This window comes from Homarus americanus, unplaced genomic scaffold (genome assembly GCF_018991925.1).
Source record: "Homarus americanus isolate GMGI-L3 unplaced genomic scaffold, GMGI_Hamer_2.0 scaffold50325, whole genome shotgun sequence".
In the NCBI taxonomy this organism is placed as follows: Eukaryota; Metazoa; Arthropoda; class Malacostraca; order Decapoda; family Nephropidae; genus Homarus; species Homarus americanus.
The window spans coordinates 325,029-351,437 of NW_024742772.1; the positions used below are offsets into that span (position 1 = coordinate 325,029).

The 26,409-nt window shown below is 37.4% G+C and overlaps 1 protein-coding gene across 3 annotated transcripts; it reads left to right on the forward strand.

Moving 5' to 3' along the window:
* The first annotated feature begins 115 nt into the window (after positions 1-115).
* On the forward strand, positions 116-22,299 carry LOC121877023 (E3 ubiquitin-protein ligase Mdm2-like). Of its 3 annotated transcripts, none has more exons than XM_042382628.1 (7): positions 116-166; positions 3,476-3,832; positions 7,265-7,401; positions 9,445-9,947; positions 15,577-15,680; positions 17,057-17,239; positions 20,071-22,299. In XM_042382628.1, exons 2-7 carry the CDS (start codon positions 3,482-3,484, stop codon positions 21,115-21,117), a joined length of 2,325 nt encoding a protein of 774 aa, XP_042238562.1. In that variant the 5' UTR covers positions 116-166; positions 3,476-3,481; the 3' UTR covers positions 21,118-22,299. The 3 variants fall into 3 exon arrangements, with proteins under 3 accessions (XP_042238562.1, XP_042238561.1, XP_042238563.1); XM_042382627.1 differs by having other exon boundaries at positions 143-252; XM_042382629.1 differs by lacking the exon at positions 116-166 and having other exon boundaries at positions 3,622-3,840.
* Positions 22,300-26,409: the final 4,110 nt, after the last annotated feature.

Here is a 26,409-nt window from a genome sequence, read left to right on the forward strand (position 1 = left end):
ACTACAAATAAGATTATAAAAACAACAGATTATATACAATAAAATTTAAGTTTAACATTAGTGATTAACATTTAAAAATAGTTGTGGGCTTTGAGGTAAGTGTTCGTGGTATAATGTTAACATGATGGTCCTGTCTCTCTTGTAAACAGCTCCGCGTCAAGTGGTGGTAAGAGGCCTTGTAGTTAAGGGGTCTTTAATTGGCCTATTAATTCAATTCTGGATGCCTTTACGGTAGTTCGGGGATAGGTGAAGGTACAGTATTCATTGGTTGTTTAAATGTGGTGGTCTTTGTTCACTTTTAAGTCTGATTTTAAGGGTCAGATGCACTTATAAAAATTTGGTATATGTAAATTATGGGAATCCTGGAGCTGATGGCTAACGATCTGTTGGGTTTTTTTTTTTTCCCACATATATTCTTTGGACGATGGTTATTAACAAAAACAATACAACAATGTACAGAACCTAATGGAACCTGAAGTAAATTTTTATTTTAGGACACGAGTCTCATGGGGTTGACCAATATGTTTTTTCAGTGTATTTTGGTATGTTTTAAACGAATCTGCCCTTCATTTTTTTTTTTTTTAGGAAATTGTTCGTTTTTTGCCCCCCCTCCATCAATAATGGGGGAGAGCCTGGGAAATCGGGGTTTTGGGTGGAGGAAAACACGAAAACGAGTCTTCTAACCTAACCCCTAGCATGGGTCTCTGCCCCTGGGTCCCCGGTAGGCTTAGCTTAAACTAACCTAACCTATCCTATTAATTTCCAACTAATATAAATGGGGTTCAAAAGACTCAAAATAATGAGATCTAAATGTTTCCCTAGTTGTAAACTTTGGGGAGCGCCATGTCTGAAAGTACAATACCTTAGTTAAAAGTGGAAGGACCAGGGATAGGTTCAGGGTCAACCTCTGATGCTTGTTCTTTCTAAATTTACAGTGCAGGCACTCAACAGACGTAGGGAGAACACCGTGATTACTTAGGAATTGGATAGCTTGATCGTCTTTCTCGTAAAACTCGGCAATAAACTTAAAATAATTGTAGGAGCACGAATCACACCCAACCTTTACCACGGCCTTTGTCACACTGGTCATTGAAATTTAAATTCTTCTAATCCGTACCTTGGCTCCTTCCTTTGAAAAAATTCAGTTTTGATTGGTCGAAAAAATCACGACATTAACATCTCACAGACGAAGACTGAAAAGTATGTAAAATCGATTAAGTTCAATTGTGGCGCTATTATCCATTTCTGCCTGGTATACAGCTACTCCTCGGCTTACGACCACCTGGACATACGACCGCCCCAGTCGTACCAAAATGTTTTCAAATTACGTATTTTCGAGTCCTGACGTTAGTGATTGCGCTGTGTACTGACAAAATTTTCGTTTGTAATTCCCTTTAAAGTGGCTGGCAAGCTTAAAAGTGAGAGTTTTGTGGTGCTGAGAAGAAAAAGAGACACCCATTTTAGATTTTCTATGTATTATCTTTGCATTTTCGACTTACAACCTGGATTTGGGCCCCTAACCCTGTCGTAAGTCAAGGAGTGGCTGTATATGGGGTTCAAAATGCTCAGAATAGGAAGATTTAAATGTTTCAGTAGTTTATAACTTTGGGGCGCGCTATGTCCTAAAGGAAAATAATACCAAGCCTGATCTAATGGGTATGTATGTCGAACTTAAGTTCTCAGGCCATTGTGAGAAGATGAATCAGGCAACGAAATGAGTAGGTTTTATAAGAAGGTCATTTAGATATCTGGATGGTCCATTGCGCGTCACGATCTACAAGAGTGAGGTGCTTCCCCTGGAGTATTGTCCCCGAGATATGCTAGAGACTCGGATATTTGAAAATGTCCAAAGGGCCACCAGACTGGCGCCTGCACTACGGTACCTCAGCTACCCAGAGATATAGAGCGCCTGCAACTGCCCAGCTTATACTACAGATAGGCAAGGGGCGACCTAATCAAAGTGTATAAACATCTCAGAGGACACTACTCAGTCGAATGTACATGCCTGGAGCTGCCGGGTGCTCGCCCCACAAGAGGTCACAGCTCAAGGTTGAAGAAGCCGCAAGTCCAGAAAACTGTGAGGGGTAACTTTTTCGGAGTGAGATTTGTGAACTCTTAGAACATTCTGCCAGAATGTGTTGTGACGGCACCATGTGTGAGCTCTTTCAAGACCAGACTTGACCAACACTGGAGCAGGTTTTGATATATTCAGGAGCCAGTTCATGCCAGCAGTGCACAACAGAGACGTGAGTGACCGCCCAAGCGGCTAACGAGCCGATCAGTGGCGAAGAGGATAAAAGTAAGTAAAAGTAACCAACCAAAGAAACCTACCTAACCTCCTAGCTGGGGGTGGACCCCTCACAATATTAAACAGAATGTACCTGTACTTACTTTGATATCTGGTACCAATGAAAGCAACTTTTTTTTTTTAAGCTGCATTGTACTGTATTGTACATGTAATTTTGCGGTTTTTGTGGACGTGAGAGTTTGTTCGGACTGAGTGGGTCGGTTGTAGACAGAGTGGACGACAATACGTGCAGATAACGGCAGAAGTTAAAATCTTTCTTACCTTGTAAAACGTAGCTGAAAAAATGCATGAGGAATATGTTTTGAGGCACGTTAAAATAACTGTACTGCATGTATTTCAGCTATTTTGTTTATTATTGACTTTTTCATTGAAATTATGTTTTGTACCATGTGGCATTTTAAGACTTTGGGGAGAAAACAATGTAAGAATGTTTTGCAACTTTTAGGAACTTATGGGAAAATGTGCTTTGATGAACAAAATGATTTATTTCCAGAGGGTTTTTTGGGACAGGAACCTTTTGTAGCTAAATTGGGGACAAACAAAGGTACCAAAACTAAGGATAACTGTGGACTGATTAACACTGATGTATACGCCCAATTAGACACATATCTTGTCATGAGTTGGGTGATTTATTTTTCCTAACAAAGATGAGCAGAGAAGTGTGTCCTGAGTCATGAGGACCTGGAATTATGTCAATGAACCAGTTACCATGTGAGGAATGTGCTTTTTTGAAAAGCTGAGCATAATCCTGGTGCAGATGGCTAACACCAGAATGCACTGTTCAATTTCATTAATTTTTTCCACAGATGTTCTTTTGATGAAAGTAAGAAAAAAAATTATAAGACAATGCACAGAACCTATTAGAGCCTGACATTACCAACCAAAGAAACCTACCTAACCTCTTAGCCGGGGGACGGACATCCCACCATTTTAAACAGAATGTACTTCCTTTGATACCTGCTAGTTTATAATGAAAATATACTGTACTGTACAGTTATTGATTGACATACCATATGAAAGATAAATGCAATTGATTGTGTCAAACCTCTGGAAAATATTTTTAAGAACTGGTTTATAGGGTCAAAACAAACTATTTTATGCAATAACCATGGTTTTTCTCACCCTGATGCTGATGGTGGTTTATTAACGTATTTCTTCTTATGACAGTTGAGAATGAAAGAATATAAAAAGGACACCATCCTCTCAAAGGGAAAGCAATTACCCTCTCCTGCCAAACAAGAGGAATGTAAAGAAAATTCTACCATCGATCCTTCATCTCAACCTTCTGGAACCAGTTGTAGGAATGTGGAGAAGTTGTCAGTTGAAGAAAAAGACAACACCAGTAATGTGAAACAACCTGGAGAGACACACAGTCATTTACAAGGGAATCCAAACACTGGAGACATCCAAAAATGTGATACCCTTGTGGCACCTGCCCCCATACCATTGTTTCACCTTAGCTCATGTTTGAGGGAGACTTTTGCTGCTGTTGGAGCTACACACAAGCCATATCCCTTCAGAGAAGTAAGACGGTACTGATTGTTATTTCCTCTTACATTTTTGTGGTTCGGTTTTTGCCCATGTGATACCTACTGCTGTTATGTACGCTAGTGACTAATTCAACCTTTGCTTCATAAGAAATATTTTGAGGTTAGAAGAGTTGCTATATACTGTATGGCCTTTTATATGATGACCATAGTTCCAATATGTGAACATTGATTCTTATTATATTTACACAGCACCTGGTAAGGTAGCCTGTGGGGCAATAATGTCTGTCTGTACATTTTAAAAGCTTGGAAAGAAAGTAATCTTTAATTGAATGACAAAAATATTCTTATTGACACTGTGGGGACTTAAACTACAGTACAGGGGGTCCCTGGGTTACGAACGGATTTCGTTCCTGAGGACGTTCTTTTGTCGGAAATGTATGTAAGTCGGAACACATGCTATGTGTATACCGTACTTGCAGAACAATGTTTAAAATCTCACTATTTCATATCCTAAGTCCTTATATACATCTAAAATCACTTAATTTATGAGAAAAGAAGAAATGGAATGACAAAATACAGGAACTGAAAGTAAAAAATAAGTCGTCAGGTAAATAAAATACTGGAGTTTAAAGTACCCCGTTCTTATTGGCGGACGTTCGTAAGTCGGGGACCCCCTGTACTTTAAAAATACGAATAATTTCAAAGACAAAATATAGCCCAAAAGGTTCTTGTTTAATATTGTTGAAGAATATTAGCATAGCCTTCTCTTGTAAGGCTCCATAATTTTCTCAAAAATAAACATTACCATAAAATAACTTCCGAAAGATTTCATGTCACTGTATATTTGTAAGATATATTAAGCTGTACAGTACTTGCCAACTGACCACTTTCATGCCATGCCTTAGAATCAGCAGCAGAGGCTTGACTACCAATGATGAAAGATCATCAAGAATCATGAACAAGCTGTGTTAAGTTATGTCTTGAATAGACAGTATGAACCTTACCTCACCTTACAGGCATCTTTCAATTAATGGAGGCTTGATTTACAAATAGTTTTATGGGACAGAACCCTTACAGAAATTGAGGGAAGCTTGTACTGTACAACCACGGTCATAAGTCCTGTCACTTCTGCTCCACGAACTCCAAAATTCAGACTCATAATTCCAAAGTATCCGTGAATAGAATATACCCTGTACTGTAATACATCAGTGTCTACGGCTTCAGGCTAACGAGTCTCAATCTCGGGGTTCATGGAGCAGCAGAAGTGACAGGCCTTTTGATTGTGACTGTACAATACTAATAAATACAATACACAAGTGATAGTTCTAGAAAATAATTATTATGTATGTTTTGAAGAATTACTTACTGTAAAAGAAAAAAACCCACAATGGCAGATGAAATAATTATTTCAAACAGTTTTGGTGATAACCAGGGCCCGGATAGTTATGCACTAAAAAACCATGAAATATGCATGCAAATATGCACTAAAAACGGGGGAAATATGCATTTATATTCACTAAAAAATTTCACTTATAAAGCCAAGCATGCAGGTTATACGGAAACAAAATAGTTAATATAAACTAATGTTAATGTTTATTAAGCAATATACGTAATGTATTTAACATATATATGTGAAAGTGTTTCAAAAAATATATATGAACATGTATTTACATTATAGACTGACATATTTTCAGACATTACAGATTGTGGTTGCATTTGATGATGACATGGTGGCGTAAGTTCTCAAAGTTAAAACCCCGCCTGTTGTCTGTCAGCATAGCTTTATATTCTGAGAACACCCTTTCTACATCACACGAGACGATTGGTGCATGTTTCATACATAGGAGGTCTGACATAGTGAGTGGCTGTACCGTCTCGTCAATAATAGCATCACCAGACATTATCTGACTGACTTTTTTCAGCTTTTCAAATCCCTTGTTTTTGTACAACACGTTACTCAGTTTACCATAGTAAGCATCAGACTGCAAACTTTTCAGTTCATCAAGAACACCATTAACCAACGAAATTGCCGAGGACCTTTTTTCCAGTATACTGTTCCTGACTGACTAACTCACTAGTCCAATGAGTCATGACCAGGTGTGGAAACGACAGATTAAAGCGACGTGACCTCACCTCACTTCACCTAACCACACCTCACCTCACCTCCCAGTACCACGTGTGCTCATTCAGTGGCAACAAAGAGATACTGCCAGATGAATATTTTACCAAAATATGCATTTATATGCAGTTATCTAGGTAATATGCACTTATCATAGAAATCACGCAAAATATGCATTTGCATATGAAATATGCAAATGCATAACTATCCGGGCCCTAGTGATAACTGTCACCCCCTTCAGTGGAGTTACAGATAAAAACTGGCACATTCGTCACTACTTATGATCTTTATTTACAGAATTCCATATAAGGCTTGTGACTTAATTTGTGTTGATGACACAGGCAGGAATTTAGAAACTTGCATTAAAGAACATAAATATGCCATTAAGACATAATACTAACAATGTGGTACAGTTCTGTGTTTATGCCAGTAATAGTCCAGAGCTGTCAACATATAAATGTAGGCTAGTTACAAGTATTAATTATATAACTAGCATTACCCAAATTAACTAGATAAGAGCAACTAAGCACAGCGTATCACTTCCTTTTGTGTTAGATGACTTTCATGTTATCTACGCACCTGTAATTTAGAACGGCTCATCACAAAGTGCCTGGCCCTCTGCTGACATGATCCTTGTATCCCAGTTACCACAGACGTGTTGAAGAAGCTCTGTAATAATCTCCTAATGGTCAGTTGGCCATCATCGGGTAATTCATTATTACACCAACATAGTGTGCATCTATTTTTTGGATAATAAACTAAGAAAGCCATATAATGTTTGGGTGAACATCAACTATTAACAAACATATACAAATATAATACAGTATTTTCAAGTAATTCCAGCTGGAACTAACAAGGACAGTTACAAGTGTTAGCAGGTTAGATTACTCACAATCTACATCAGTTACAAAATGTAACAGCTAGGAGATTCATGTACAATTTCCATTGTTACAAAGGCAACAGCAGTAATAAACGGCTGTTACATGCCTCAAAAAATAATAATTGAATGTAAACCAACTATTTTACAATTGCAATGGTTTTAGGAAACATAGTACAGTGTATAGTGAATCAGTTTGTAAAAAATTTTTTTACAATTTTAAGTTGAACAAGGGTGTGTTCAAACTGGATCCTGTAGTAATAGCCTTGGTGGTCAGGATCTTTAGTAGTGATGACTGTAATGGTTATTATCTGTAACTCCACTGAGGAGGTCACCAATTGTTGCCAAAACTATTTGGAATAAATATTTGATCAGTCATTATGGGTTTTTTCTGTTACATTTTTGGTCATGTTATGGTGACTCTCCAGGAGTCATACTGTACTGTATTTTTACTTGCAATGACATTTCAGATACTGACTCTACTAAAAACTTACCTGTATAGTAAGCGTCATCTATTTGACCCCAATGACATCCTTTATGTGAACTGTGGGAATGATCCTCTTGGAGGAGCCTTGGGAGTCGAGCGTTTCCACTTCAATGAGGCTAAGTAAGTATTGTACTGTGCTATATAATAAAAATTTTTAATACTGTACATGAATTGTTGTTTTGGTTCATGATTAATTACTCTTGATAGAATAATAATACAAGTTGGTGTTAGCAATTCTCCATATACCACTGTAGTTGGTAAGACAGTTTAATAAATTTAGCTGTTTAAACACATTTTGATTCACTTGGTGCAGTCCCTGGGAGACGCGATCCTTTGTGCCATTCGTGAACTCATGCAGTTTGTACTATACATGCAATAATGGTGTCGCGATAATTCACTGGTTAGGTACCAGAAGACATAAATTATCATGTTGCAAATTATCATTTAATTGATTTAATGGAAATAATTAGTTTGGTTCCAGAGGCCCAAAAAATACCCATAAACTGTTACATAACTGCTTTAATAAGCACTAAACCTTGTACATAATACATAAAAAATACAATAACAAATAAATGTTGTACAAAAAGTAGCTTTATATTACATAAACAGCTCCTTCCTTTCTTATAATAATCCTGCGAGTTATGCTGAGCTGGCTGTGACTGAACTATGTAAACAAAACATCGGGAATTTAATACCACTTAACCCTAGAACGCACACCCTGGGTTTGAGTGTGGGATTTTTTTATTTTTTTTATTTGATACCTTACAATGTTTTTTATTGACCCGTTACCAAATAAACCTAAATGACATTGGAATTTAGGTGAGCTTGCATAATGTTGTATGTTAAAGAGGTTGCAGGAGCACTCCTGAATGGAGTTGGAGGAGAAGCTCACTCTACCAGCCAAAATCTTACCTCCCACACACAATTTACTTCCCACTTTTCATTTGTCTTTTTTACAGTTTTATATTGTATTTTCTGTATGAGTGAGTCACATTAGAGCATTGAAGTGAGATTTATTTCATATTTTCTTTATTTCCAAGTCAAATTAGAGCATTGAAATGATATTTCCACAACTATTATGGTTTCTTATGTAAATAAACATGGCAGCAGCCAGCGCTCGGCCACATAATACAATATTTGACCACAAAAAAAAGAGGTAGCAATAGAGGTACCTGTGAATTTAAGAACGTGAATTTGTATTTTGTTAATTATCGGGACTCCACTTTATTACCATGGTGTCAGAAGTGCTCCAGTGGAACCTATTGTGGAACAATTTTGAAAAGTATACAAGTTTCTCACCACTACTGTATGTGTCCAAAACACCTCAAAAGTCTCTGTAATCGTAAACCCAGACAACTCAGGCCCTGTATAGTGTTTTCCTACCTGGTGACAGTGTCTGGTCTTAGGTTAAGTTTGAGTGACCAAACAGGGCTGTTACTAGAAAAGCAATACAATAGAACCTCGATTAATCGGACTAATTGGGGCAGACCCCAGTCTCTTCAATGCTTAGTAAATTAGTACAATACAGTTGTGTATTTATCATCACTTAATGCTATTGCAGTGTTATTTATCATCGCTTAATAAATACTTTTGTAGTGTATTTATCATCACTTAATAAGTAATATTGTAGTGTAAGGTATTATGCATCTGTATACCCTGGTTTATTCATTACATCATTTGTCTAATTGTACAAGTAGCCAAACTGAGTTATCATATAACACTCAAAGGTAGTAAATAACATTTTTAAGAAGGTATCTTCATATCAAATACTATTCAGTGTGTTATAGTCACCTCTGTTGTAAGCTGGTCTGCAGAACGCTCTCACACGAACACATCATGAGTAAATAACCTTCTGATACAGCTTATCCTTTTATTTTCAAGTACAGTATGTATTGTATTTTTTCTCTATTAATGAAGATGTTATATTAAGAGGCCAATCATATGAGATTATCATATTAAATCAATAGATAAATAAACCTGACGAATGCAGCAACACCTAATCAGCCCTAGCCTGTTTATAGCCAGAATGCCCTCATTACTAGTGTTTGGGTGACTTCTGGTAAATGTTTGACTTTGGTGAATAACAGGAGAATTAATAGATTCTGCACCATTGTTTAACATCAAAGTGATTATAATACCTTCATTATTTTGTAATATTTTCAGATTATTGGTAGCAAGAAACATTTTGCCGGTGCAGTCAAATCCTCAAAAACATATTTCAACATGTGGACCAACTTGGGTAAAACCTTTGCCTGTTCCTGCAAGTGGATCAAGTACACAAGAGAGGTTAATAGACTGTGATTCAAGAAATGACGTCAAATATAGTCATGTTCCTACTGCTAGGATTGACACCAGGTTAGAGTTAGATAATGCCAATGACAAAACGGCAGTTCCCTCATCTGATAACTGCTTACCTACAACTAGTAAAACTTCAGAATTAGGAAGTAGTGCGGGAACTTGTTTGGATTTAAAGATATCTCAAGATATGCAGGCAAGTTTAAGCACTTCTCCTGTTGCTGGACCATCTAGACTTACAGCTGAAGAGACAGCCTCTTACAGTAAAGGATGCCCAACATCTGGTTTTCCCTCTAGGCTTGTCATTCCTTCTGTTCCTGAGAGTGGGACTGATTCAGAGTCTGCCTACAGCTGCCAAGGATATGAAACAGGTAGGATTTCTAATAAAGGCTTTGATGTATGGGATTACTATACTATGCAGGTGGTAAGATTATATGGCCAATTATTGGTGGAATTGTAATACAGTACAAGTATACACTTCCTTTTAGGGGCAGCACTTAATTTAGTGCAAGCACAATGCTTTGAACTCATGGCTAAAACAATAGCAATGATGTCTCAAGAATGCACATGAAACACAAAACACAATAAATAACCGCAGGAGATTAAACAATTTAAGGTGGGCAGTCACCAAGCTGACAATCCAAAATATCTGTGTACACCGTGACATCTCATGGGGGGGGGGGATGAGTCGGCAATGCAGTTACAGCCCACTGCCTCCCTACACACTTATGGTCACCCCAACACACATACACACCCATGTTCATTTTCTTATTTTATAGTTTTATATTATATTTTCTATATTTCTAAGCAACATTAGAGTTTTGTTCTGATTATTCCACAACATTTATAGTTACATTTCTTGTAACAGTGGCAAAAGGCTACCGCATTCCCAGTGAGTTACTAAGCTACCACTAAACCGAATTTTTACCCAACATTAATTAACTCTTTAGGGTGCAGAAGTTTCTCTCAGCTGCATAAAATCGTGTGACGTTAACCAGAATAAAATACGCACTTAAGGACTACACTGCTCTCTAAAGGGTTAATACATGTTCTTGTAGGCACTTCCAAGTATCCTAACCATCATTGGTCTCGAGGAGTTTGGATAAGTAGAATTTTGCTGTCTGGGTGATGAATGTGGTGGGGGTTGGGAGATGCAAGGTGGTGTAGCGGGATATTTGGATCATTCTCTGGTGAGACTTCCCCACTCCATGGATATTATTCCTCATAATCCATGTAAGTGTGGGTCCTCTTGACTCATATCATAGTTCAGTCATAATATGGCCTTCTAAATTCGAAACCACGGGTATTGATGACTCTGATGACTAGAAATCCCTTATACAGTAGACCTTTGTGAACCACGGATTCCACCTATCCAGGGTTTTCACATTGTATACCATTTTATCAACCTCGACATTGAGTTTTATGTACCCAAGGTTTAGTACGGCGTCTTTAGTCCTCCGCGCAGCGTCTTATCTCCCGCCACTGCTCTCCACTCTCTTCAGTGTTGTGACCTTGAAGTGTACTGTAGTACCTTACTGCTCTGTATTCTGTCAGGTAGTTTGTACTGTTTTGATATTGATTTTACCTTTAATTATGGCCCCTAAACATTCAATAAGTGTTCGTGATAAAGGTGAGAAGTTAAAAAAGGCAAGGAATGCAGTGACATTAGAAAAGAAAGTTGAAGTGCTTGATAGACTAGCATGTGGGGAGAGTATGGCATCGGTGGGACATGCTATGAGAGAGTTAATCTTTGTTTGGCTTTGATGAATGTTATCAGCGGCTATAGAACTTAACCCCCGTGTTGGCGAGAGACTAGTGTACTCCTCCAGCTGTTGTTGCTTCTGGTTCACAAGGCTGTAAATCCAATAGACTTCGGGTATATACAGTACAGTAACAGTTCCAGCAAGCACAGTAACACACTCACTGTTTAGAAATACATTGTAAACCATGACTGACCTTACCTGGGTTCAGTATATATTTGTTTTATTGGTTCTACAATACAGTAATTATATTTTAATTATTTATTTATGTATTTTATGTGTTCTTAGTTTTATTATTATTATTTAGTTTATTTTTATTATTATTACAGTACAGTACTACAGTCGGACCTTAACATACGCGGGTTTATAATGCACGGATTTGCAAATACGCGGATTGCCCCGCCGGAGGAATATTCTGTACATTGAAGTAATTGAAGTACAGGTAGTTCTGCTATAACGCAATAATTGTGTTCTTGTAAAATATCGTGTTGTAGAAAATCACGTAATAGAAATAACAGGGCTTATGGAGAAAATAGGGTTAGGTGCAGATTACTCGAAATCGAAAAAATTTAGTAGTTAGCCTAACACAAAGGATAGCACAGTCTAAATAAATGTTACATTCATATCTAATAATGAAATCATACAGTAAATGAAACACTTTACTTGATGGGGGAGAAGGGTGATTTTGAGGTTGATAAAATCGAGCTTTTCTTCAAGTGTTATATCCTTTCTTTTACGATCATCACCGGGAATTCTATCACCAGAACGCTTCTTGTTGATATTCTTCTTTACTGTATTCACAGTTAATACAGTGGGGTATGCTATAACGAACGGATCCTACTACGAATATTCCTATAACGAACGGTTTTACCTATAAAATTGAGAATGCTATAACGAACGAAACTCCTACAATGAACATTATTTAAATTTTTTTTTTTCTAATTTATTGTTTTTTTATTACAAATATTAATGATATTCTTTATTTCAGGGGTTTAGATGCATATTTATGCACTTTTTTACAATTTTATATTATATTTTTCAGTGTTAAGTGGTTGTATTTGGGGGCCTGGAACGGATTAATCCTATAACGAATGAATGCTATAACGAACAAGGTTCTAGAACCAATTAGATTAGTTATAGCATACCCCACTGTACCACAAAATTGGAGAAATAGTAAGCAAAAATCGTGTTATAGCAAACAAGCGTTCGCGTTATACAAATACCGTTCCTAATTCATAAATCTCGTTAGAGCAAATTTGCATTATCAAAACACGCGTTATAGCAGAACTCACTGTACATTCAAATCGCGCGCGGCACCGAACACGGGACACCGCCCGCTCCCGCAACCTCACACACACACGCATAACTCTCCCTCACTCAGTCAGTCTCGCTGTAACCACACTTGTGTTGACATCAGCATTGTAGTTGCAAAAATATTACATTTCCGTGAATGTATTATATCAAGCACAGTATGAATAGAATATCACTAATATAAGAGTATTTTAACCGAAAACTACTAAAAAAACGAGTAACATATCTTGAACATCGGAAGGCTAGGTAAAGTCTTTTGTTTTCATGTAGTTTATCCTAATTTACATTGAGCATTACGTTTCAGCAAAGCTACTATTTATTTCTGAGAATATGGAAATGTAATATTTTGCTGAAATGACGTACGTATTACAGTGGAAAGTGACGAAAGCAATGACTCACTTTCTTTCGTTCAAAAGATGTTACCGTAATCGCTTTTCGAATGGTTTTCAGTGAAAAAACTGTTGTATTACAATAATATTCTATCCTAATTCACTTGTGATGCAACAGTTTTTTAACTGAAAACCATTCGAAAAGCTATTACGGTAACATCTTTTGAACGAAAGAAAGCAAAAGTCATTGTTTTCGTCACTTTCCACTGTAATACGTACGTCATTTCAGCAAAAATATTACATTTCTGTGAATGTAGTATATCAAGCACAGTATGAATATAACATCATTGTAATATAACAGTATTTTAACCGAAAACTATTAAAAAAATGAGTAACATCTCCTGAACATTGGAAGGTTAGGTAAAGTCTTTTGTTTTCGTCATGTATTTTATCCTATTTTACATTGAAATACATCACGTTTCAGCAAAACTACTATTTATTTCTGAGAATATATTCATTCAGGCGCAGTTCAGGTAAAATATACATGTGCTATAACATTTTTTTAATTGAAAACGATTCGAAAAACACTTACCCTCTAGCCCTGTTCAAGGAGAAGACTGGGAGGAGCTGTTTGGTGCTGCAGACGATGACAAGGAAAATGATTTTGATGGATTTTAATGAAAATATTCAGAAAGACCCTGGCACTGTCAAGGAAAGTGGCTGCTGAAGGCTTCCGGGACATGGCAGAGGACGAGATTAGGGAGCTAATTGAAGAGCACGACACTGAGCTGACCGAGGAGGATCTACTGGAGTTAGTAGACTCAGGCAAGGAAGAGGAAGCGAAAGGGAAAGAGGATGAGGAAGAGCACCAAGAAATAACGTTGGAGAAGTTGGGGGAGGTGACCAGGAATATTGAGGCACTGAAAAACCTGGCCTATAGTATGGACCCCTCCATGGTGCGTGCCCTGAAATTCATGCGAGGGATGGATGACGTTTTCGCTCCATACAAAAACATCATGGAAGAAATGAAAGAAAGAGACGACAACTCCCCATCACCATGTTCTTTGATCACCGAAGGAGAGATTTAACACCATCAATCACTGGCGGCAGTGAGGAAGCAGCTATATCCACTTCACCACCTGTTATGGAATTGAGTGACGATGAGCCCGATGACCCCCGCCCTGTCGCCGAGGAGAGGTACGGTACAGTAAAGTGAAATTCTTATCTCTTTTTCTTAATAGCTTTTCTTGCCATGTTTATTGTTTGTAAAAATGCTCAGCACAGTACAGTTCAGTACAAGTACTGTACATAGGAAGTGGAGGTGCAGTTATTCACAAAACATTTGTGTTTGTTGTCGGCAGTAGTGACGGTGCGGAGGGAGCGAGTTGGGAGGAGTGGTGAGGTGACCTTGGACGCAGGAGCAGGGATGAGTGGAGATGCCAGCCAGTATATTTCGGGTGTATTAATTGTTTTTATAGCTATTTTTGCATTTTAATATTAAATACTGTACATTACGTTTCAACAAAACTACCATTTATTTCTGAGAACATAGAAATGTAATATTTTTGCTGAAATGATGTACGTATTACAGTGGAAAGTGGGATAAAATTGTGACGCAAGCAATGACTCTCTTTCTTTCGTTCAAAAGATGTTGCCGTAATCGCTTTTCGAATGGTTTTCAGTTGTGGGATTATAAGGCTAATGATAGGATAGAATATTATTGTAATACAGTACGAGTACAGTACAACAGTTTTTTTAACTGAAACCATTCGAAAAGCGATTATGGTAAAATCTTTTGAACAACGAAAGAAAGCGAAAGTCATCGTTTTATAATTTTATCCCACTTTCCACTGTACAGTAATATGTACGTCATTTCAGCCAAAATATTACATTTCCATATTTATTTCTGAGAATATATTAATTCAGTCACAGTTAAGGTAAAATATACTTGTGATGTAATATTTTAATGAAAATATGGTACTGTATCATAGTTTTCTTTTGTATCAAATTTAATTACAAAGATTGATGTTTCAAATGTAATGAAAAAAAATTTATGTACAGTATCTATAAATAAACTTTAACAACTGAATACTTTGTTTTACATCGTCCTGTGTATACCATACCATGCATTTGGCTACTTTGGGCTAGCTATGATGACACAAGAGATCTTCCCTGGCGACTGTACCGACACTCACAGCTGGTGGTGCGTTGGTGCGTCGTTTCCATTGTTTACTAGTAGTTACTGGTAAATATATTTCAACCTAATGAAACTATTACCCTTTTAGAGGTCGACCCCCAATTTTTTGCAAAATAATTTGGTCTTAAAAACTCGAACTACACACAGGTATATACGGTAAATAAGGACATGGGGGGGGGGCGGGCAGCACATATACGCGGATTTTTAACATCCACGGCTATCTCTGTTATGTAACCCCCGCGTATGTTAAGGGCCGACTGTACTATCTTTTATCTTGTTTTTTTTTATATAACTACAGAAATACAGTATTTCATTTATTGTCCTAGAGCTTATTTCAGTGTCTTTTATCTTATGTGAAATGCAATACAGTACATACAGTACAGTATTGCCCATTTATTTACAGCACTGTGCCACAACACCGAGTACGAGGAGACTGACGTCACCAACAACGAGGAAGAGGAAGACCAGGAACACTCAGAGGATGGCGATGACGACTCCATTATTGAGGTTTGTGATGCTTAAACTGTAGATAATTAAACAAAGCTGGAAATGGACAAGTTGATGGTTCTGGATAAACATAAGAAATACACTCTACCACGTTCATAGAGTGATATGGTATATATAATTTGTAATAAAAGTTTAAAGTCCTGCTATAATAGATGAAATAAGTTTGTTTCTCTAGAAACAGGGCAGCCATTTGCAATGACGTCACTACCTTCCAAAATAGTATTACTGTGTTGCACAGTAAAGCACAATTGATTATCTAATAATATTTATTTACAGAGCCGATCAGCCGAGAAGGTTGGACAGCTACAGCTACAGCTGGCTGCCTCCCGCTCTGCGGCTCGCCCCAGCCAGTAATGTCACAACCAGTCACAGAGCTTTTCGCAGTCACGTGACTTTTTAGCAACTCTAACCCTTATTTTTGACACGTTTTGGTCCAATTTATTTTAAAATATCATTACCATAGTGAATTTAAGCATTTTCTTTACTCATTGACCTGCCATCTTACGAAAAAAATCCGACCATCAACTCGTCCATTATTATGGCCTACTTGTGGTTTACTAGGAAATCTGCATGAGATAGTTTACAGATCTCTTGTGTGTCCATGTTTGTTATATCTGAGAGAGACCACAAGCAAACACTAGTCCAGGGAAACTATACAAGAAGTTCTCTGATATTTAAGGAATTCCATGATTAAGACTCATTGAACCACTCTTTGGAGGAGTTATTTTTAGCCCAAGTGGAAGAACCTTGGACTTAAAGTAAGTATAATCTACAATTTGGAAAGTAAGGAACACTATAAGTATATGGAAAAGTGATATACAGTACAAAATACTAGTAGATGTTCAACCAGTCGGTTAATGTTGAGCACCGCCCTTGTCATAGATTCCACCAGACCAGGTGTCACCCTCAACTTCACATCCAAAATAAAGGTCTCAAGGAAATTGACTCAAATCAACTTTTTTTTTTCTTTTTTAATATGTGGTAGGTCAACAAGGGCTGTTGATAATATGACCCAAATTGGTTATGTGATACTCCTCTTTGCATCACCGCAGGAATTGACTTGCACAAGTCTTATATTGTACTGTACTCCTAGGTATAGTAAGTCCTTAATCAATGTACAAATGAGTTACAGTTTTGAAAGATCTTATGTGCATCAACTAAATATAAATCAGATGCCTTCTTATGTGGGCAAAGGTGCTGCATACCTGGATCTCATTAGTATTTTTCTACCCTGCAGAATCTCACTTTTTGTTGAGAAACATTATTAAATGATAGATTTATATTTTGTCAACCCCCATTTATTATAGGTAAGGAAAAAATGGTGTTTTGTTGTAAATATTTATTGGACTGTATTCTATATAAAAAATCACTTTCAGGATGTTGGGGTAGCAGTGTTGGCTTTCCACGCCCTCTATGAGTCAGAGAGAGACTTTTGGCCAGACAGTGATACAGAAGATGAGTCGACTGATGACCCAGAGTTAGTGGGGGAGCGTTGGCCCTGCCTTAGCTGTGGCCAGAAAAACAAGCCATTTGTACGATACTGCAGCAAATGTTGGCATGTGAGTTGTCATCTTTTAGTCTGACCAGTGATGAACCTGTATAGAGTTGTGACATGTCTTAGGTACATGAATGAGAACACAGTATTTTCTCAAAGTAATGTGGACGTTCATGTGAATGGTAGATCAAGTGTTAGCTGGCATGATGTAACACATTCATCACCATCAACATTTTATGGCCATTTTCTACCCTTGCTGTTGTTATATCAGACTATTGGGAGATTTTGCACAAAGTAGAAGCACGAAGATGTACAGTAGAATCTTTCTAGATCTAAACCTTTGGGACCGACTGTTTGACAATTACACGAATACTTATTTAATAGGGATGTGTTCCAGGAAATTTGCTGACCCCAAGAAAAAATTATTTATAACAGTATTTCATAACAAATCCAGTGAACACCCCCCCAACCCCCAATAACATAAAATAATCAGCTGAGAGTATGGGAAAAGAAATAAAACAGGGTATTTATCTGAATACTTAACATCAACAGGGACACTTAACCACTTGAGATCATCCATTTTCGTTTTTGGGTCTGGTCGTCAGTACAGTATATATTCTGAGTATCTTCTCCATCATATTTTTCCTTGCTGAGGATTTCTTGTACTTGTTCATTATGTTTACTGAGAAGAGATGTTGAGTGCATCGCTGAACTCCTTATTTTGTCAGCATTTTTCTTAGTGGTATGTATTGTTCTCTCTCCATGGTCAAATGCACAGTTAGTTGCAGCACACTGTCACCTGCTTCAGCTCTCCTTAATATATATCTTTATTTCTAATGGTTAAATAGTTGTCTTTCTCTTCATCACCTAACCCCTTGTGATCGGGGTAGCCTCTGAGTGAGAAAAAAAATCATTTGGTGATGGCCAAATGAAATATTAAAAGTGGTGCCTCTGCGGTGAAGGGGTTAATAAGTAGATGTATTAGGAGATGCACTTGAAGATCACTTAGACAACATTGCATTAGTCAACAGCAGTGACAAATCCATGCGCTACAAGAGAGAGGCGAGAGTTGAGTAGCATAGATCCATACACAACAATAGACACTGCAACACTAAGTGAGGTAGCACTTAGGCTGCCTTGAAAGACTACTCACTCACTGCTCCCACTAGGCCTCATATGCCCCAACTGCATGGTAGAGTCCACTTGTGCCTACACTAGTCACAAAAGGCTTGAACGTACAGTGGCCAATTGTGTACTTTTCTTGCACGGTGTAGGAGTGTGTTATGAACAGGGTCATCTCTTAATACTGTATCATATTGCAATAACCCCTTCACTATGGGATGCCACTTTTAATATTTTATTTGGCCAATGCCAGCTGATTTAATTCAGCAGAGAGGTGACCCCATACACAAATGGTTACATGAAGTCACATAAAGCATGAGCCATGTGTACACAAATAAATTGATAAAAGTTTTTGAAGAACAAGATAAATGTATAGTTGTGTGGCCAGATATCCACCATTACACCAGCTGGTCAGTGACAATGTTTCAGGAGAGGAAATTATCCACAGACTTCAGATTGGCTTATGCCCATCGGGCAGTTGGCCTGAGCTCAGTTACATTGTTATGAACTTATTGTCAAGTGTTAGTACAGGAGGAAATCAGAATACTTGTACATTAATATCTCCATTAGCCGGAATCCCTCAACCCCAGAACTCTCCAATAGCCGGAATTGAAATTTTCTCGGAAAATCGTTCCCAAAGGCGGAATTTTCCGGAAAATTCTATCTTTGGGAACGATTTTCCAGGGGGCACATTTTCCGGAAAATTTTGAGAAAATTTTCCCAATGCCCAGAAAATTTCATGGATAGGGGAGTTTTTTCCGGGTTTAAGAGATGAAAATCAGGCTCATTTTCTGGAAATTGTGAAAAAAAACTTTCCATTACCCAGAAAATTTGGGGGATGAGGGATAGTTTTCTGCCTTTGAGAGTCGTCTCATTACCCTGAAATCTCTCATTCCCGGAAGTGCTCTGCACCAATTATTTCAGCTAACGGAGATATCACTGTACCTGGAGAAAACTGCCATGTTTGGCACTGTCACACTGGATAACACAGGTCATCATGTAACATAAAATTATAGATGAAATACATACTGGTACTTATTGAGTTAACTATACTGTACTGGGTACTTTACAATTTTATAAAAACTGTTAGTACCCTTATACTGTATGTGCAGATCATATATAACTCCATCAACGTGATCAGTGCCACTTTCTCCTTTCTTTTGATCAAATTTTTACCCCAATTTTTTAGTATTTTTAGTATATTATTAGATTTTGTGGATGTGCAAAACTACTGTATCACAATTTTGGACAGTGCAGGGCAGGGCTGGCTTAACACAGGTTGGATCACAAGTGAAATTTGACATGAATTTCCCTTTTTTGTGAAGTACTATCTAGCAAACTAGAGAAATTTTTTGGTACACAGGAAACAACTTTTATCTTGGAAATGAGACAAACTTACCATCAAATCAGAATTTACTCTATTTAAGGTGTCCATACAATTTATTTTATAAAAAAGTTTATGATAAGTATCTTCACATATGTACAGAATAGTATGTTCACTCAAAGCTTGCTACTGAGGCCTAGGTAAAGTTTGTAGCAAGTCAGCTGATTGGTTGTCTACAAACTGACCCTAGGCCTCAGTTGTAAGCTTCGAGTGACCAGAATATAGTTGGTGAATGTCTCTTGAAAACAATGTTATATGTGTCTCTAGGAGTTGATACTGTTTATTTTTCCTGAATATTTACCTATCTCTTGACTGCCTCCAAATTATTCATGACTGTTTGTTGGGTGTTGTTGTGCTACGTTCCCTAACGACTTCTCCTTCCTTTGCAGTTAAGAAAAAACTGGTTACCTGAACGACCGAAGAAGTGCAGGAGGAGAAAACCAAGATTCAAGAACAAACATAAGAAGCATAAAACAGAGGCTGAAGTACCAGATGAGCAGGTTCCCACACCCAACAGAGCGTCAGGAAACTTAAGTAAAGACCTTGAAAATTCCAACTCACATCCTCCATTCAAGGATAATGAGCAAAGGCAGAGCACGTCAGATCCCTCAGTTTGCTCCAGTTTATCAGCAGAGAGTACAGCTCCCTCAGTTTGCTCCAGCTTATCAGCAGAGAGTACAGATCCCTCAGTTTGCTCCAGTTTATCAGCAGAGAGTAGTGAACCATCAACAAGTTCTACCTTTGAGCATTATGGTTCGCAAGATTCAGGTATTTTCCTCTCTCAGGGGAGTTTAACTGATTTGAGCCAGGAAGTTGAAGATGATGATGATTTGCCAGATGTGTATCCCAGCATCCAGTCAACAAGTACCCTTCAAACATATACAAAAGGAAAATCCCTTATCAGAAGTTTGGGATCATATCAAGATTTTAGTAATAAATTACAAATAGAAAAATCACCCCATTGTCAGGTAACAGCTACATCAAATTCCTTGGAAGGTAAATCTGAAAGGGTAAGAATGCATATAGGGTCTGTCAAACCATCTAATATGAGCAAAACCAAGAATGTGAAAGAATTAAAAGCACAGGTGAAACATGTTTCAAGATTTCTGTCAACCAAGGCTGGAAAGGAATGGCTCAGTTCTGCAAACGGAAAAGAGTTCCAGTCTTCCCATACACTTCAGGAAGTACTAAGAGATGCAGAACAGGCAAGCTCAAGCAATAACTGTAAATTCTCAAAATTGTCCCATTTAAATCATTGGGCCTCTCGTTTATGCCCACTATGCCATTTGCGTCCAAAAAATGCCTCGATTATACATGGACGACTTTCTCACCAGGCGACATGTTACCAGTGTGCCCAGCGTCTCCTAGACAGGGGATCAAGGTGTCCAGTATGTCATCGAAAGATTCATATGGTCTGTAAACACATTATTGCATGAGTTTTTTTTTTCTTTTTTTTTCTTTCATTTAATATTTTTAATGTGTATATATTTTTTTATACTGCAATAAGGATTGAGCCACTCCTGTTCTATAGTCAACATGTCATTGGCTTGAAAAACGGAGTTCTTATGACCCCTGAAATGCGACTGGGTTTAAATTTCAGAAAAATAGTCACATTTGCCAACAAAATCATAGTCTCTAATATAATGGAATACTTGTAGGTGTCACTTACCAGAATGGTAAAGCTATGAGTCTTCATCCCATAAGTCATATGTGAGTAACATGACCAGTTTTACTCTTCTTGTCACTTGGGTGTACTGAGAGGATCTAATGAAAATTTTTGCTTAGTGACCCAATAGGAATGCTGGATCAGCAGTACCCAGCATCATGTCCAAACTTCATAGAATGTCACTCAGTACATTGTTTTACCAGGGTCTGGCCTTATGTTACTGAGAGGACATCTGGTTTCTTTGGAGGGACTAATAACTAAAATAGAATTACTGTAATGAAAATTCCCCCTTTGGAGGTGCAAACTGGATATCCTGCCCTAAACTGCTATTACAAGGGATTAATGTGTCCCTTTACTTTTGAGTTTAGAGAATATTGGAGTCCTCAAAGAGCTCTTGACAGGTAATTAACTACAAACTAGGTTGTTCAGTAGTGGCAATTGGGTTGAATTATAATGAATAATTTATGAGTTTTTAATTGCTATTTATGACAAATACGACATTACATATGATAGTCACAACTTATATGGAAATTTATTCCCTAATTTGTAAATGTCGTTTTATTGGAACAATACGGATAGAAATGGTGTAAATTGGCAACTTCCTGTGCTTTCCTATTTATTTAGGATTGTGTTGAGAAATTATTTTCTGAAATAGTCTCAACCACACGTGAGGGACCGATGAACTCAATGTCACATTTTACTTATGGACTAAACATGAGGTGTCTGATCTATACAGTGGTCCCTCGGTTAACGAGCACAATTTGTTCCAGAAGGTTGCCCGTTAACCGAAACCATTGTTTCAATGGGTTTTTGAGTAATTGTTTCCAGCTCAGCGAAAATTGCCTAAAGTCAACAAAAAAGGTAGTAAAGTACACTTACTTTGAGGTGTGTATGTAGAAGGCTCCTGGATGATGATGATGATGATGGGAATTAGAATGGGGGTGGAGGAGAAGGGAGAAGAGAAGGCATTGGGGTGGAAGAGAAGTCACCCCATGGCGCCATTTCACCCATAAAATTTTAGTTCACTTGATGTAATTCAAGATTATTTTCTTTAAATCAACACTGCACTGCATTATACATTGTCAATATGTAAAATAAATTTCAAAATGACCAATAATTTAACTGGAAACAGAAAAAAAGCATTTATGTTGGAGAGAGTCTGAAGCAAGATGTTACCTCCACTGAAAAGACAGAGACTGATGCCTGCTTGGTGTGTTGACAGGCTGTTTAGCACTAAAAACTAGTTTCCCTGCACTTAAATTATGTTCAATAATTGTTAAAATTACTAAACAATTTAATATAAGACTTTTAAAATTATTTAATAGTACACTACAAACTTCTTGATATTTACTAAAATAGTAAGGAATTTAAGCCCTAGAACCGATTACTGTATTGGCGGACTAATGCGACCGCTAGTGTGCAAGCGAAAACATGTTGTGGGGCGCTCCTAAGTAATTCGTAAATCGAGGGAATGCTCGTTAACCAAAGTTAAGAATCTTATGGAAGGTAATTCGTTAACCGAGGGATCACTGTACTCAGTTATAAGATGGAACTTCAGGGTCAATTCCTCAAATAAAAATTTTAGTTCGTTTATTAAATCTCAATGATGATTTACCGCATGTCCATCAACAGGATATTCAGATTGGGCAGACGGTGGGTTATCCATGCTGCAGAGAATACTTAAGATTACATTTCTAGATTTTTATTAATTTCAATATATTACATTGTCTGCTTGGATGACCATGCAATATCACTTGAATGATGTTTGATAGGCTTCAATTTATGTAACATAGATTTTCGAAAATTCACTAATACGAAAAATAAATTTAGTTCCTGCGCTTCGGTATACGAAGAAAAATAATGGTAATTTTTAGTAGCATCAGAAGATGCCGAGTTGCTGACACAGGCATCTGAGAGCATTCCATGCTGAATGCGTACAGTAAGCAGTATACTGTAGTGTCGATTAGTGTGTGGCAATGTTTCTGTGCTTAATGAAAATTAAAAACTATGTTTTAATTGCATCTGTTTACATTGCTGGTGGCATGTTACTAAGTTTGACTTATCATTGTAGCCACATCTTCCCAATCCTCTCCTTACTAGGTTGAGCTGTGAGTTAGCTATGGTATAGTTATTTTCAACTTGTAATTTTGAGTAGGCATAATTTTCTTCATTTTTGTTTTCATGTACAGGTACTCACAATCTTTCATACCAATTGTGTAAAAAAAAATATATATAATTATATATATATATATAAAATAATTATCATAAGATAAAAAACATAAAGGGAAAACTCTACATGCATATGAAGGTGATACAATATATTGATCTAAAATTATGGCTAACCAACCACCTAATAAGAGGTAGAAATTTATATCTGATCACCCTATGTACCAACCACCTACAGTTCCCCTTAATAGAATATATTCTAATGTGGATGAAATAAACTGTACTGTACTACAGTATACTTTACTTTATGAATGTTATTTTGATTAATACATGTGCTTAGAAACTACAGATACAGTAAGGCTTCCCACAAAAAAATTCCTTATAAATGAGTATACCCCTGCAGTTACATTGGATCCCCCCCCCCCCTCCTCCTCATAGGAATGTCTCTCCCTTTACATAACGATAGTCAATGGGAAAAATGGCTTCAATTTATGAAAAACTTTTTGTATATCAGAGCACTCCTGTATATTTAAATGTTTGTGCTTGCATTATGTGCAGACATGTAAATAGTTAAATCTTGCAAATTCTCAATCCTCTGATTGCCTCGGGCTCTCAGCTGAAGAAAATTGTCTGGCAGCATTAGCCAGAATAAAATCCTTTAAACTTTACATAGCACTCAAGAGGGTTAATAATTCTTGTAAAACTCCTTTTGACTTCCAAAATTTATATGCTGTATTTACACAAAACAGGGCTTTGATTGGCTGTCTTTATATATATCCTCGTATTAAAGGATATTTTACCATTACAGTACTATATATGCAGTGGCAGCAATAAAAATGCCTGTGTGCTGGAATCATATTGTTGCAAAGCATAATGTGATAAATTTTTATATATTACAATATATTGGAATGTTTACTAGTTATGGTTTTCTTTATTCTTCATTATGATTGTTAGCTTTACTCTAAGGCTGTTCACAGGGTGACTACAATCAAGAGCAATAACTGCTTTCCTTTTGGTAAAATTTCAAGGAGTGGAGGGAGGCTGCAGGTGATCTGGTATCTTGCCCATGATGATCAACAATTTAGGATCCGAGTCACATTTCAGGCAAGTAAACATTCTTAAACCTTTTTTCATTCACAATTTACAGGGAGCCTCCCTTTAATACCATAGTTGTATTACTGAAAAGGGCAACTTAGTGAAAAAAAATTTCTATGATTTAACTAAGTAGGAAAGTTATAAATTAAGATTGGCGATGGTTGGTTGGCTAAGAGCCTTAATGTTGAATTTACCCATCATTTTGCAATCAGGAACTTGACATCAACCTATTTACCTTTTTAATCTACCACTGAAGGACTATGTGTTTACCAGCAAAATTAGAGTAATTTTTTAGCGTTACTCTTTGACTCCTTACATCATTGAAATTTCTTTACACAAAATTTTAAGCTGTTTGACATATTGAATTAACCATTTGTGTCTGAATTCCCCTCTTGTGCTAAATAAAATCATCTGGTGTTAGCCATATAACAATTATGTGGATCTCCTTAGTGAAGGACAACCACCTGGATAAGACAGTACAGTTACAACCATTGTATAGCATTGGAGGGAGTTTTAGGTTAGCATGTAAGTCCTTAGTTGCTCCTTCCCTTATGAATTGTAGGTGCTCAGTAGGATTAAAATTTATATTGCCTATACAGTATCTAACTAGCTTTTGAAGTCTTCATTGATCAGTTAAGGGATGATATTAGAAATCCCAATATATAACATATGTTGGGCCAAGGAGACTCGGTACAGTACCCTGGCCCAAGGAGACATAGTACTCTCCCTCTGCCCGGGTTCATGAAGATTTTCAAATACTAGATCATCATTCTTTTTCTTGCTCATTCCCAGCACGGAAGTTTTAACCTTCCCAAGTACAGTAAACCCTCAAAGATCCAGATCCGGTAAATCCGGATTTTGGAAGATTCTAACAAAAAATCCGGGGTTCTGGGTTAAGAAACCTCCCTAAGAACATTCCCAAAACAGAACAAAGAACACTTTAGGCCCGTGGGTGCTGGATGACCAGTCGTGGGGGACACAGGTGCCTTGAGGAAGTGGGAAACATAAACAGAGTTGACAATTGTTGTTTGGGAATATTATTTCATTCACTCTAGTAATGATACAATGTTTCTTATTGTTATTGTAGGTAAATGTATGGTTTATATAATTTATCACTGTGCCTGTAACCTTTTTCAAATTAGACTAAAAGGTATGTATTTCTTACATGCATATTTTGATCGTACACCTTGTAACGGGACCGAGTGTGAGGGTAGTAAGTTACTGCGTCGGCTGGTGTTGTAACACGTCGCTTGTCCCTGCTATATTTCACTGGATTTACTGTTACTACGTTTACCGACACGTACATAGTGCTTAATAGTGATTAATCATGGCATCTAAAGCAAGTGGTGTGAAGAGAAAACATGTACATTTATCTGTTCTGCAGAAACTTAAGTTAAATAAAGAAGCTAGAGTCTGGTGTGTCCATGGTTTGCATCTGATGAATATAGCGTGAAGAAACAAACTGTGTCAGACATATGTAAGGTCAAGGATAAACTTACTGCATTTGCAGTGATGTTGATGGTGCCAGTACGGCTAGTGCAAGGGAGCATGTGAAAATGCTGAAGAATAAAGAGTTGGAAGAAGCAGTGTACAAGTGGATTGTTCAGCAGCGTGCATGTGAGGTTAAGGTTCGTGGCGTGGAGACAGCTGAAGCAGCTAATAAGCAGGCTCAGCATTTGGGTATTCCATTCAAAGCTAGTGATGGTTGGCTGTGGCGGTTCAGGAATCACCATGGCATATGTAACAGGAAGTTGCACGGTGAAGCTGGGAGTGCTCAAACTGAAGAAGTCGAGCTGTTTAA

Coding starts and splice junctions, on each gene's coding strand:
- LOC121877023 (XM_042382628.1), top strand. CDS start 3,482: ATGAAAGAATATAAAAAGGACACCATCCTCTCAAAGGGAAAGCAATTA. Junction 3,833..7,264: donor AGCCATATCCCTTCAGAGAA/GTAAGACGGTAC, acceptor ATGACATTTCAG/ATACTGACTCTACTAAAAAC. Junction 9,948..15,576: donor CTGCCAAGGATATGAAACAG/GTAGGATTTCTA, acceptor ATTTATTTACAG/CACTGTGCCACAACACCGAG.